This window comes from Schistocerca serialis, chromosome 6 (assembly GCF_023864345.2).
Source record: "Schistocerca serialis cubense isolate TAMUIC-IGC-003099 chromosome 6, iqSchSeri2.2, whole genome shotgun sequence".
Lineage (NCBI taxonomy): Eukaryota > Metazoa > Arthropoda > Insecta > Orthoptera > Acrididae > Schistocerca > Schistocerca serialis.
This window is the reverse complement of record NC_064643.1, coordinates 563,610,303-563,624,268: the sequence shown is the minus strand read 5'-3', so window position 1 is coordinate 563,624,268 and position 13,966 is coordinate 563,610,303. Positions and strand designations below refer to the sequence as shown.

At 38.2% G+C, this 13,966-nt stretch overlaps 1 protein-coding gene across 3 annotated transcripts in view; it reads left to right on the top strand.

The window, feature by feature from the left end:
• LOC126483917 (asparagine synthetase [glutamine-hydrolyzing]) overlaps positions 1 to 13,966 on the top strand; it is a 229,300-nt gene that overhangs the window by 203,595 nt on the left and 11,739 nt on the right. For 2 of the 3 annotated variants that reach the window (XM_050107190.1, XM_050107191.1), the window contains exon 11: positions 2,124 to 2,280. In XM_050107190.1, coding sequence (XP_049963147.1) covers positions 2,124 to 2,262 — 139 coding nt within the window. In that variant the 3' untranslated portion in view covers positions 2,263 to 2,280. Of the gene's footprint in view, positions 1 to 2,123; positions 2,329 to 13,966 lie in introns of all 3 variants that reach the window. The other variant, XR_007587788.1, reaches the window with a different exon arrangement.

The window sequence follows — 13,966 nt, the reverse complement described above, 5'->3', positions numbered from 1 at the left end:
TTTATGTGATCATTCCACTTCAGATCGCTCCGGATAGTAACTCCTAAGTATTTTACGGTCGTTACCGCTTCCAATGATTTACCACCTATGGCATAATCGTACTGGAATGGATTTCTGCCCCTATGTATGCGCATTATATTACATTTATCTACGTTTAGGGAAAGCTGCCAGCTGTCGCACCATGCATTAATCCTCTGCAGGTCCTCCTGGAGTACGTACGAGTCTTCTGATGTTGCTACTTTCTTGTAGACAACCGTGTCATCTGCAAATAGCCTCAAGGAGCTACCGATGTTGTCAACTAAGTCATTTATGTATATTGTAAACAATAAAGGTCCTATCAATTTTCATTATAGTATAGTATTTTCATTATAGTGTGATATTTTGTATAAATGTGTGCATGCCTATTCAAAGAGAGGCTCACTAGAGTAATTTTTAAAAAGAATGTAAGTAATGCAAAAACAAAAAGGTTTTGACATGTTAGGATGTAAATAAGTGTGCCAGTTGTTAAGTTCATAGTTTTCTGGGTACGAGACTGACAGAGAATGATTTAAGTCTTCATTAGATATTAGTAGTTTGTGTGATCTGGTGCTTTAAAAAATAATGCTTGTAAGGTTTCTAAAAACAATACTAAATGCAATTACGGTTCACAACATGAAGATTCTGCTGAATTAAATTTTTATTGAACTCATCTCATACAGAATGATAAGTGGAATGGCCAAATAACTAAAACTTAGACCCTAACCAGTGACCCTGAGCCCAATTCGTCACTTAACTAACAAAATCAAAAAGACCACTAAGGCTACTCCTGGAATCAGTAAAAACTGATTTAATTTGAAAACTGTGTGCGCTTTCCTGTCATATACTACATTCTTGACTGGTATCATCAAATGATCCTACTTTTTTCTTTCAGTACATTTATTTCCTCCACAGAACTAGTTGTGTTTCATACAATTTGTAATGTGCTTGACAAGGCAGTTGCACTTTTCTCTTGTCTATATGCACAAGTTAAAAATTTTAATTAATATTAAACAGTGGAAAATCTGGGATGGAATAACAATATGAATTAGGGTGGGTTACTAATGACCACATAGGGGAAGGAAGGAGGATTATGGTTTGACATCTCATTGACATAGAGGTCATTAGAGATTGAGCACAAGCTCAGAATGTTTCAAGGATGGGGAAGGAAATCAGCCACCCCATTTCAAAGGAACCAGCCCAGTATTTGCCTGGATTGATTTAGGGATGGAAAATGTAAACCTGGATTGCCAAATGTGGATTTGAACCGTTTTCCTTCTCTGAATGTGAGTCCAGTTTGCTAGCCAGCCTAAAGAATAAGTCACACAAAATGCAAGAGGCAGCAGTAGAAACAGAATAAATTTCCACAAATGTTTGATTGCTACACACACACACACACACACACACACACACACACACACACACACACACACGTCTCCCTACATCGTGCTCATTCGACTGAGCACAATGTCGGGAGACAGGTGTCTTACTAATTTGAAAAAGGAAGTGCATTCCTAAAGCTAGCCAATCTCTGTACCTGTTGTTTGTGTACATATTAAAGATGCAGTGCTTCTGCCCTTCAGTGTGTCATCGTCTTTATTCCTAAATAATTCCCAACTAGAATTTTCCGTACATTATTATATTACTGCATGTATTATTTTTGAGGTTGGTAAAATGAAGAAAATAAATTATTATTCAGAAATGAACAACCTGATTATGGTAATTAATAATAACACTCTTTGTGGCTTTGAATAAAGAATAATCAGTTACAGCAAATTTTTACAAAAACTTTATTGACAGCTTTTGTCCCAAAATTTGGAGTTTAGCTGAAAACAGAATGAATTTCATCTCATTTGGGATCACCATTAACACAATAATTAGATACATATAATACTTACCTTCTACACAAGATTTCTAAAAACTTATTTATGTAAGACTGCTGATGAGTCTTGCCCTAGCTCACTTGCAGCATAACCACTAATTTGGGCCAATTCATTTTGTAGTCTCTCACTTTCTTTGTTTAGTGTTAATAAATAAATATTCAACCGAAAAAGTCTTTGAAGACCTGAAAGTAAGAAATGTTTTTACCATATGATTAATTATTCCAGGAAACAGTTTGAGATGCAGTTTCCAAATCAGTCACACCTGATACCATATTTCTGGATGCCACGATGGGTGACTGTTAACGATCCATCAGCACGTTTCATCAGTCACTATTCAGCAGACAGTGACAGTGCCCAAGGATAATGGCATTGCTCATCTGATGTAAGAACATTGCTAGAAAAATGCAGGCAAAGCTTGGTTGGATAGCTGGTAAAAAAAGGAAAATCAAGTACTAGCATAAAAAAATTACATAGATCACATGTAAAAGTCCATTTTCTAGAAACTGGAGGCATTGTTTAAATTGACATTTATATTTAATTTGTTTTCTACAGATTCTCTGAAAATATTGTGCACTGTACAATCTTTATAATGTTTAATGAAGGATCATTTTATACATGTATTGTGGTATTCAGCTATGTGTTTCTGTATAGCTTATACATCTTTTATAGTGTCATCTTTTTTTCATATCACTTGGAATCCTGGAATAACATCCACTTGGCCGGAAGCTTGTCCAACTCGTCTCCAATTCATTTTTCTTATAAATAATTTAAAAACATTTTATTAATTTGCAGTGAATGTCACCAACGTATTTCAAGAGTAGCAGAATTTTACATAGAACAGATGTTGTCTAACACACACCAATTTCCTAAATACAAGTTTTCCTGCAAGAAAACAATCAATGCAGAACTGCAAATAATTAATGCAAGAGAAGCAGTGATTCCTGAAGTTGCTAGAATAGATCTACACATCAGTTCTGGTCAAATTCAAAGAGAAGTTGTTATCAGTCAAACAATTATCCTATGTGTTGTTCACAGACCTAAATATTACCCATTCCATATTTACCTACATCAACAGCATTGTTGTTTGAAATGCTGTCAAAGGGTTCTCTAGTAAGATAAACTATTGTTTACTAATGAGGGCACTTTTGCAAACCACAAGGAACACTTAAGTCACCAAATAGGATCATTGTTAACCAGATTGATTTTGTGTTGATTTATGCAAAACCCTAGTTGGACCTCTTGGATGTGAAGATCCTCAGGAGCCCCAAATTGAGATTCATCACTGTTTGATATGGGCACAAGTGAAGGCTAGAATCTCCAGTACCTCTAAAGGAATCCAAACCAACAAACAGAAATATAATGTAGCAGTTCTAAAATCATCTGCAGTTAGAAGGCAATACCAAGAATAGATATCACTGATCCTTAGAAGAGCTGAAGAGTTTGACAACATTGAGAATCAATGGTAAATGATGAAGAATGCAGAGGCGATATTGGCAAATGAAAACACAAGAAACTGAAGCAATGTGCATAAGATCTCTTTGGTTTGATAAAAATAACATGGCATGAAGAAGAGCTTTACAATCAAGCTGTACAAGAGCAATGGTTGAAGATCATAAAGAAAGAAGTAGGACAGAGAAATCAGAATGAGATGCAAAAGTTTTATAGGCAGGTAATAGCTGCTCACACACCCTACAGTGGGGAAAAAAACTAGCTTGATAAAGGATAAAGCTGATAAAACTGTATGTAGCGTGACAGAGATGTGAGACATATGGTTGCCAACGTTTTTATACACTCCTCAACTCTAAGGGTGATACTAAGAGATCTCTTGCATGTACAAGGATTAAATGACTTGGACAAATATACTGCCCTGTGAATTTTGGAAGAGATGAGAATTGCTTTGAAGTAACTGACGAGCAATAGGTCACGAGGCACAGAAAATATTCCAGCAGAACTGTTCAAGCAAGGTGGCAGTCAGTCAGAACAAATTCTCCTAAAATTGGTAATTTCAGTATGGGGTAAGAAGAAAAAGCTCCAGCAATGGAGAGCAGGAATTATATGCCATATATACAAGAAAGGAGATCTGCTGCTAAACTTTATATCCCAAGTATTCCCCAACATACTCTTTGACTGTATCCTCCCAATTGTTTGGAAAGAAACTAATGCATACCAGTGTGGATTTATCACAAGTAAATCAGATCGGATCTTCAGCCTAAGGCAAATTTTAGAAAAGACAATTGAATTTGTGATTGACACACACCACCTTTTCATAAATTACAAATCAATGTATGATAGCATAGATAGAGAGCAACTGTGCTGTGCCTTGACCGAGCTAGGAAATCCTGAAAAACTGTTAAGGCTTACAAGAATGACCATGAATAAGCTACAGAGTAGTATAAGAATGGGAGGAACACTGTCTGATCCACTAGATATATATGATGGTGTAAAGCAAGGAGATGTGCTGGCATGTTTCCTGTTTAATGTTGGCTTGGAGGAGGTCATGAGGGACACAAAAATGGTGTTTTGTAGATCAGAGCAGATATTCAGATTATGCTGATGAGATAGACATAGTCACAAGAACAAGGAAGGGGGTGGAGGAGACATTTATCAAAATTGAACAAATAACACTTGAGCAAGCCATCAGGAATGTGGGACAAAATATCAATGGACAGAAAACAAAATAAACTGCTGTAGGGAATGCATGCAACGAGAATGTGCCACTCTTAGAAACATTGGGCAATTATATTTTTGAGAGAGTTGAGCAGAGATTGACAGTTGTCCCCTCAAATGACCCATCTTATGAAATTAAACAGATTAATAGCAGCTACCAGAGCCTATTTTATATTAACTTGTATCACCAAATTAACAATTATAAAACACTTATAAGACCAGTACTTATATATGCCTTGGAAAATTGGTCAATGACATCAAAAATCCACACATTGGAAGAATAGTCTAATCAGCCTGATTAAGATGGGTGGAGAATGTGGCATAAATGAGTGATAAGGAAGTAAATAAAAGAATGTTAGATGGAAACCCAGGGGGTTAAAGATGACCGAGTCGACTGAGAATCAGGTGGATAGATGGAGTTATGAAGGACCTGCAGAAAATAGGCTGCAGAAGATGGAAAGATGGAAAGATTGGCAGAGAATTTTTGAAGATGCCAATGTTCACAATGAACTCTTAGAGTTGAAGAAGAAGAGGATTAATTGGTAATTATGTGTTAAAAACACTTGAGATTGTTTTGAATTTTGATACTGATAAACTTCCTGGTGTGCATATATTGTGAAATGCGACTGCTGGAGAAGGGCGTGCTTCATCTGTGTATGACACACTCACTGAATAGGGCCTTCAATCCATTATTAAAGCATTAATTTTGGATGCAACAGCATCAATTATAGTAACTATTAGAGATGTTTTGTTTCAGAATATTTTAGAAAGAAACCTCTTGTATTTACCTTGCAGCCATTATGCATAAAACCATTCTCAAAAGTCCAGAATGAAATTTCCACTCTGCAGTGGAATGTGAGCTGATATGAAACTTTCTGGCAGGTTAAAACTGTGTGCTGGATTGAGACTAGAACTCGGGATCTTAGCCTTAGGCAAGACATGGTTTATTACTTGAAATATTTGTGCACCGTGCTGTAGCCAACTTACAGCGTATGAATTTCAGTGTTCTTTCAAAGCTATATTAATGTCAGCTTACCAATTGTGATATAACTTGTGTAGCTTTACCAAATCTGTAAAGATGTTTCCAAAATGAATTTTTCACTCTGCAGCACAGTGTGCACTGATATGAAACTTGAAAAGGTGTTACTAGTACCTGTCTCCTAAATCTATTGCTTTTGCAGTCTTTGATCCTATTCCAATGAAAGTGGTCAATGCACTGGATTATGGGGTGGAACCATCTGATGTAAATATTAAAAAGAGTACAAGAGGGAAATACCGAAATCTGAAATTATCAATAATGGAGTAAAACAGTTTGTTTCTAGCTAAACAATAGTAGTTTTTTTTACCATGTTTGACTAAAGTGACAAGTTTCTTGAGACAGTTCCTTCACAAAAAGAGACATCAACCAGTCATGAAGGACTACAAAAAATTGTTTATCAGAAGCAGTATGTGCTTCAGGTTGTACTCAAATATCATCTAAATTTTCAGGGCCTAAAAAGGAGATTCATTGAACAGTACAGATTAGTAAAGAAAAAAAAATAGTTTCTCATCATGTTTTCTCCACAGACATTTTACATAGTAGTATTATATATTAAACTGTTAAATTTAATACAATAGATTTAATTATTAAGTTGAAATTAAGTATATCAGTGTAATACTTTTTTAGATAAAACTAAAGTAGATTTTTTCCCCTGATAAAAAGCCATAGGGGCATAGCTTTCTCGTCTCTTAAGGAGCCCAAATAACACACAACTCATTTTTTAATCCTATGTAACCAAACTAGAGGGTAACACAAAAAAAATCAGACTTGAAAATTAAGAGCCAACTTAGGGTCCATCATTGTAGCTTCTGTTGGAACCTAGTTTTTTTCCAAAATATTTACTTTTGCCTGAAACATTCTTGTAGTAGTAGTTTTTATATTTTCAGTTTGGGTGGGAGCAGTTTCTTTGAGCTGTCATTAATGTTTTAGCTTAGCTAAACTAACCTACCTAAATTCAACAAAATTTATTTTACACAAAAAGATTTGTCACACTGTCAGATCCTGCAGGTGTGGCAGTGTTTCAGTTGCTGTTAGGCTCTTTTTCTATGGTTTTGATTACTAGTTTGCTATGGACCATTCCTTTTTACGTAACATCCTATTAAAAAAACAAATGCCTTTTTTTCAGGTTACATTTTCTGTCAATACCCTGCAGTTGGCTAAATACAGCATGCAAGTTATTCAGATGCTCTTGTGATAATCATGTCATCTAAATAATTCTCACAACACAAAGTAGTTGCTGTGATATATTTTTTGGAAAAAAAAAAATCATGCACTAGTACTCAAAAGGAATGGTGCAAGTGTAATTAATAACATGTAAGAGAATACTAGTTTTTGTGGAAACTCACAATCTAGTTACCACGAACATATTTTTCAAGAAGTGTGCCCCCATCTTTGGACATACTACAGTGGCAGAAGTTTGACTTGCTTCTAGTGTGAAAACATGATCAAAAGCTGGTAATAGATGCAAAGGCCATTCCCTACACTGCCCAATTGCATTAAAAACGTGCAGCAATGTTCTAAAGAAGGAAGAACGGTGTGGCCCAGCACGGATAAAATGGTGGTGGTTCAAGGAAAGAGAGAAAGATATCATCTCAAATATCCCTTCTCCACCCCATACTGACACTGAAACAATGTGAGGTGTATTAAAAGAAACTATTCAAGCAGTCACCTGTGAACAAATACATATATCAAAGCTGGAAGACCTCAAATAAATCATCAGACATGGTTTTTTTCAGGGGATCTTAAGAACAAAGTGAGAGCAGAAAAAAAGTACTGTCACTAGTTCCTCGCTTCAAAAACAAAACTGAAATATCTACTGTGATGCAAATAAGGCAGTTGCAGCAGCAAAATCAGCTCATTACAGCAAGATTTATGAAAGGTCTGGCACACCACCTGGTAAGCAATATACCTGTTGCCTTTTAAAGGAGTGGCATCAGCATACTACAGACATACAGAATTTCTGTGGCATCAGTGATGAAGAAGGTAAACTTACTGTTGACTGAAAGATGGCAGCAAAGCACCGGCATTGCCATTTCGAGGCAGTCTTCAATGAAGAGTTCCCACACTCCCCAGTACAATAGTTGGCACCCATTCAAGAATTCATCCTGTCAGTCACTAAGCCTAAAGTTTTAGAGCCGTAGGAAAGGCGACTGGCCTACCAGCAGAACTGTTGATTTCAAGGTTCTGGGAGGCAGCTAAATGTCTGACAGTTTCCTCAACAAGATCATTGAAGAGAAGAATATACATGCCTGGGGGCACTTAGCAGTATGATCCCAATTTGGAAACAGGAGGAGAGTCTGCTTAAATGTTCCAGCTACTGACCTGTATGCCTCCTATCATCTACAATGAAGATCTTAAAGCACAGCAGAATATGCAAGGTTGTCAGTATTACCACCAGTCCTTGAAATGTTGCTTTGTAAAAGGTTGTGAGATCACCAATGCTATTTATGGAACTCACTCGCTTATTGAGAAACACTGTGAGAAGTCTACGAAAAGTCAGTTCATTTTCCTGACTGATTACCAAGGTGTCCTGCATGGTTGCCCTCTGAGAGGATGAAGTACCTGATGAACTGACTGGATGGGTCCAGGTGCTCTACCATAATCCTGTAAATCAAGTTCATTCTACTGTTGGAGCACCAGCTTACTTTCCTGTTTCTGTGGGTGTCCATCAAGGACCAGCTCTTTCTCCCCTTCTGTCCATCATAACAATGGACACGATAACCAGAGATCTTCAGAAATTAGCACCTTGGACCCTACTGTATGCTGATGATGTTATACTGGCTACTAAAGACAAGAAAATCCTTCAACAAAAAGTTTAAGCATGGAAAAACTGCTTTGAACAATCTGGTCTGTGCCTCATTATAAAGAAACTTAAATATCTGCCAACAGAGGCAAATAAAATGGGCACAATCAGGATCTATGGTATAGATCTGCCAAAGAGAAACAGCTTCAAGTATCTTGGCTCAAAAATCACTGCCAATGGCTCACTTATTTCTGAAATCACAATCTTTGTTATCAACGCTTCGGCTTCAATGGCAGACAATGACTGATGTGCTTTATGATGAGAAGATCCTGGACTGACTCAAGTCAAAATACACTGCTCTGCAGTCCACCCATTTGCCTTGTACAGTGCAGAATTTTGGTCTTCAACAAGAAAAGCAGGGCAACAACATGCTGTAATGGGCACCAAAATGCATCAGTGGACAGCTGGTCTGACACTTGATGATTATGTGACTAATGACAAAATACACAAACAGTATGGAGTGTCCGATATGTTGCAAAGATGAGCAAAGGTTGTCTACAGTGGTATGGACATATGCTTCAAACAGACCAAGATACAATTGCAAATTGTTAATTTTTTTTTTTGAAAGTTGATCGCAAGCGACCTTTTGGGAGGCCAAGACTGAGGCAGTGTCAGCTAGCTACCTCTCATGTTGACCTCAAGATAGTGGGCATTGAGTCAGACGAGGCACAAGATTGTGTCAAGTGCAGACAGAGAATCAAAAGAGTGGAACCTGTGGGAAAACAGTGAGGAGGAGGAGGAAGAGGAGGAGGAGGAAGAGGAGGAGGAGGATGAAGAATAAGAAATTTTTTGATTCAGTGTTTAGTGGTAACTGGTACTTCTGTCTTAGATAAATGATTCACATTGACTAATTTTGGTATCCATGTTTCGGCCAAGGAGCAGGCTAACACTCCACTAGGGACTGTGAATTGATTATAGACCTGAAATCTCCAAAAAGTTACAATGCACAGCTTCCTGTTTTGAGTCATACTTTATATATGATCCAGTTGCTCACATTTATAGGTTCAATAACTCTAAGATTTTGAATCTAGTCTAATTCACTCCTTTGATTACTGCTTTAACTGAAACTACTACTGGCAGTACACTGCAAAATTACATATTTTGTTGTTTTAGAATAATATGGGCTATAACATTCCTGTCTCCATTCAATGGTTCCTCAAATCCTTCCCAAACCTCTTTTAATCTGCAGAAAGTAATGTCTTGTTGCACTAAAATAATTTGAATTTTGATCAGCAAACCAAAAACTTATGAAACTGTCAAATCCAAAAAATATTTGCCACTTCCCTTTTAGCCACAACTTAATTAGGAATGTTGTGTCCCACTTGCTTGCAATTGGCTTCTGTTCCAAATTTATGCTTGGTTCATATTCTTTGTTTACTGTATGAAATTAACCTGTAGCCAGCTCATGACAACAATGGTGAACCCATTCTGTAATATGTTTCGACATTAATTAACACTGTCACTGCACAGATATCTAATTGAAATGATGCTGGGTGCTTATTCATGTGAAAAGTTGCTGACATTTTACAATATGTACTGGATGCAGGGTGACACCAGCTTCTAATGTGTTCATTGTTCCATTACAACATCTTCACCACATAAGTATAACTGTACTTTCCTTTGCGAGCTAACATTCCAAAGATGTTTGGGCTCACATGCGGTTCCTCTTCATCAAAATGTCTTGGCTTAAACTTCTCTAGGGGTTGAACCACATATGTCGCATTACATGCCCTAAATTAGACACTTGTGACCTTTTGGTTAAATTGTCTGGCTGATGGCAAGTTTGTGAAATTGTATGAAACAAAGTTAATGTAACATCTAATCAGTAATAATAATATTGGAACTAAATTAATGACCCATAAATGATGTAGGCCACACAATTGCGATATGGTTAGAATAATGTTTATTCAGAAAGCAAACTTGTAGCGAAAGTGGTCGTATTTAGAGTTACTGTTATACTTGAGTGCATATCCATTTGATACAGTTCGATCATTCACAGTCTCATCACGAATTAGAAGTCCAATACTCCACCTCGTTAACTACGTGAAAAGTTAGAGTTCACACCAGGTGCATGGCTGCTCATCGCTCAGAGACTAAGTCCTGCAATACCACACAACATGAAATTTTCTAAGTCATTTCACTTCCTAGCTGCCTAAAGATCTACTGTCCACTTTCGTGTCTCAATCTGAACTATCCACTCTGCCCGTCCCCAGCCGCATTTCCTGTGCACCGAATATCCTCGCTCAACCGACTAGGGGCGTTCCCTTTCCTGAAGCTGTCCATTTGATTGGCTACCACTTATTTTACATTTTAACATATTTAAATAATCAAAGCTTGACCACTTTCACATTCTAAATAAAATAACAATAATATCCATTCATAATAAACGTTAAATTCTTTTACAGAAAACCAATTTCCTTCTTAACTTGGAATGTCATGGCCAGTAGCCATGCACCAGTGTGCTTTCTGATAAATAAACTATTATGCACTAAACCTTACAACAAATATTCTGTTACCTAATGATTCAATAAGGTGTCATGCTATCATCGTTCAATGTGTTTTGTGTGGAGTAAATGATGATCTGATGCTTAACTGAAAATACTGATAATTTCAATAAGGTGTCATGCTGTCATCGTTCAATGTGTTTTGTGTGGAGTAAATGATGATATGATGCTCAACTGAAACTACTGATAATTTAAATTTACTATATCTTTTAAACAAATGAAGTTACAAAGTTGCTACTCACCATATAGTGGAGATTCTGAACTGTGATAGGCACAATAAAAAGATTCACACAGTCATAACTTTTGGCCATTTAGGCCTTCGTCAGCAGTACACACACACACACACACACACACACACACACACACACACACACACACACACACAGTTTCAGCTCTCTGAGACTGCAGATGGGTGTGCAAGTTGCGCTTGCGTGAGCGTGTGTGTGCATATGTACGTGTGTGTGTGTGTGTGTGTGTGTGTGTGTGTGTGTGTGTGTGTGTGTATCTACTGCTGACAAAGGCCTTAATGGCCGAAAGCTGTGATTGTGTGAATCTTTTTATTGTGCCTATCTCGGCTCAGCATCTCTGCAATATGGTGGGTAGCAACTTGCCTTCTGTCGTATTGTTACATTCCATCCTGGATTTTCCATTGTTTGAAGTTACAGAGTTGATATTTACAGCATTTGTCATTTTAATGATATGCTTCTATATGAAATGTCTATCGTTAAGATCGACTAAAACGTTCAGATTTTAGCATTCAGGTCTTTGTTACAAAAATTGTGAATTTCTCTTTAACAGTAAATCAATATTCAAGTTTTATTAGGATCACCATGAAAATTTATGAAGGATGATAGATTAAAATTACTGTGGCTTCATTCCCTGCATTACTACAGAATTAAATAGTTTCCATAAATGTTTCCCGATCTTAGGTCTGCCATATTTAACACTGCTACGTCTCCTTGGCCACAAATGGCTTCTACTGGGTTTCCCTATGCTGTAGGTTCTCATCTGTCTCACTTGCACACTACAGTTCTTAGGCCTCAATAGAGCGAAATGGTCCTTAACTCACACCTTTCTGTACAATCACCGAGTGGTCCTATATGATGCGATACTGCCAGACTGTTGCTCAATGGACAAGAAGGCAATGGCTATGCAGAGCAGTTTATTGACTGTTTATGAGGCACTCTACTTGGATACAGAGTTCCTGCCCAATTCTGCAGTGACCACGCCACATGGGTGAGGTGTCATTGATGTGAGTCTGAGCCATTTCAGAAACTAGGTCACTGTGAGGCACGGTGTGCTCTGTGCAGTAGCACTGTTTCTGGTTTATATTCTATTTGAAAGTTGGTTTATTTCATAAGCCTGAGTGATTGGGGATTGTGTAGTAGCTGATAAAGTAAAGCAACCTGTGACAAACTGCCAGTTGGCTTCTGTCTGGAGTTCTTTGGCCGACGTACGTCTGATGATTTTTCTCACGTTTTGCCAGCACGAGTGCCTAACATTGTCAAAGTTTCAAAGTTTCACCCTCCATTGCTGATGGTGTACTGGAGCCGAGCCCACAGCTGCAGACTGTATGTACCTGGAGTGCCAATGTCCAAGGGCTTCTCCATGGCCATTTCCGGTGTGGTTCTCTTGCTGCCTGCAATGGTTGTTTGCTGCAGCAGGGGAAGACAGTATCTGTTTACCTTGATCCTTTCTTCTTTCTTATTGAAGCTGTTCTTCTGTTTATGTATTTCTATAGCTTCTCTGAAGAAGTGGACGTGATAGATCTCTACAGCCACAACTTCCGTGTCGGCGAATTTTGCTATGTGGTCAGTCTCACACAACGTGTGCTCTCCAGGGCTGATTTCTCCACCTGCCCTAACATGCAATGTTGCTTATGTTCTGTGATCCTGGTGTTGATTGATCATCCAGTCATTCCAGCACGAACTTTTCCGCATGTGCATAGTACGCGGCATAGTCCTGACACTACAAGTGAGTCCCTTTTCTCCTTTACCAATCTGAGACACTCTCTGATTTTCTTTGTTGGTTTATAAATAGTCTTTATGCCGTATTTGCGCAACATATGCCTGATTCTGTCTGTCACTCTGGGAATGTATGGTAGAAAGGCTGTACCCAACATTTCTTTTCCTGATTTGTCACTTCACTGAGTATGTGACCATGTTATTCTTCTAATATAACTTGTGGAGTACCCATTGCTCCTCAGAACACTTTCCAGGTGTTGCATTTTGCATCCGAGATGGTGCAGCATGCCTCTTTTCTGGCTCAGGTGGTGATTTGATAGTTTGTGCAGGTATCAATGCAAGCTGTGTAACACGTCTTCACCATCCCTTGTGACCGACACTTCTAGAAATGGTAGTTTTTTATCCTTGTCTACTTCCATGGTAAATTTTAAGTTGGCGTGGAGGCTGTTCAAGTGTCTGTTCTTTACCATGGCTCCACACAACAAAGGTATCATCAACGTATGTGTACCACACCTTATGTTCACAAGGTGCCAAGTCCAGTGCCTGTGCTTTGAAATGTTCCATGCAGAAGTTGGCCACCACTAGACTAAGAGGACTACTCGTGGTGATGCCTTCCAGCTGTTCATAGAAGTTGCCATTCCATGTGAAATTGCTGGTGGTGAGACATGCATGAAAGAGCTCTGTGATGCTTCGTTGAAAAATGGAACCGATGTGCTCCAGAGAGTCAGTGAGTGGCACTTTTGTAAACAAAGAAACAACATCCAAGCTGACCAGGACATCATTTGGTGCAAGTTTTAGTTTCTTCAGCTTCTCAATGAAATATTGTGAGTCCTTTATGTAAGTGTCAGTCTTCCTGACATGCGGCTGGAGAGGGCCCAAGTGTTTAGCCAGTTTATATATTGGTGAGCCAGGAGTGCTAACAATCAGTCTCAGTGGAATGTTATTCTTGTGGATCTCAGATAATCCATACAGTCAAGGTGGTAGGGCTTCTGTGTTGTGCAGGTTCCTCTGTATGTCCACTGGCAGGTAAGATGCCTTGGTTAAGCGATTCGTATTCCATGTGATATGCTGCATCGGATCTGCGCTTAGTT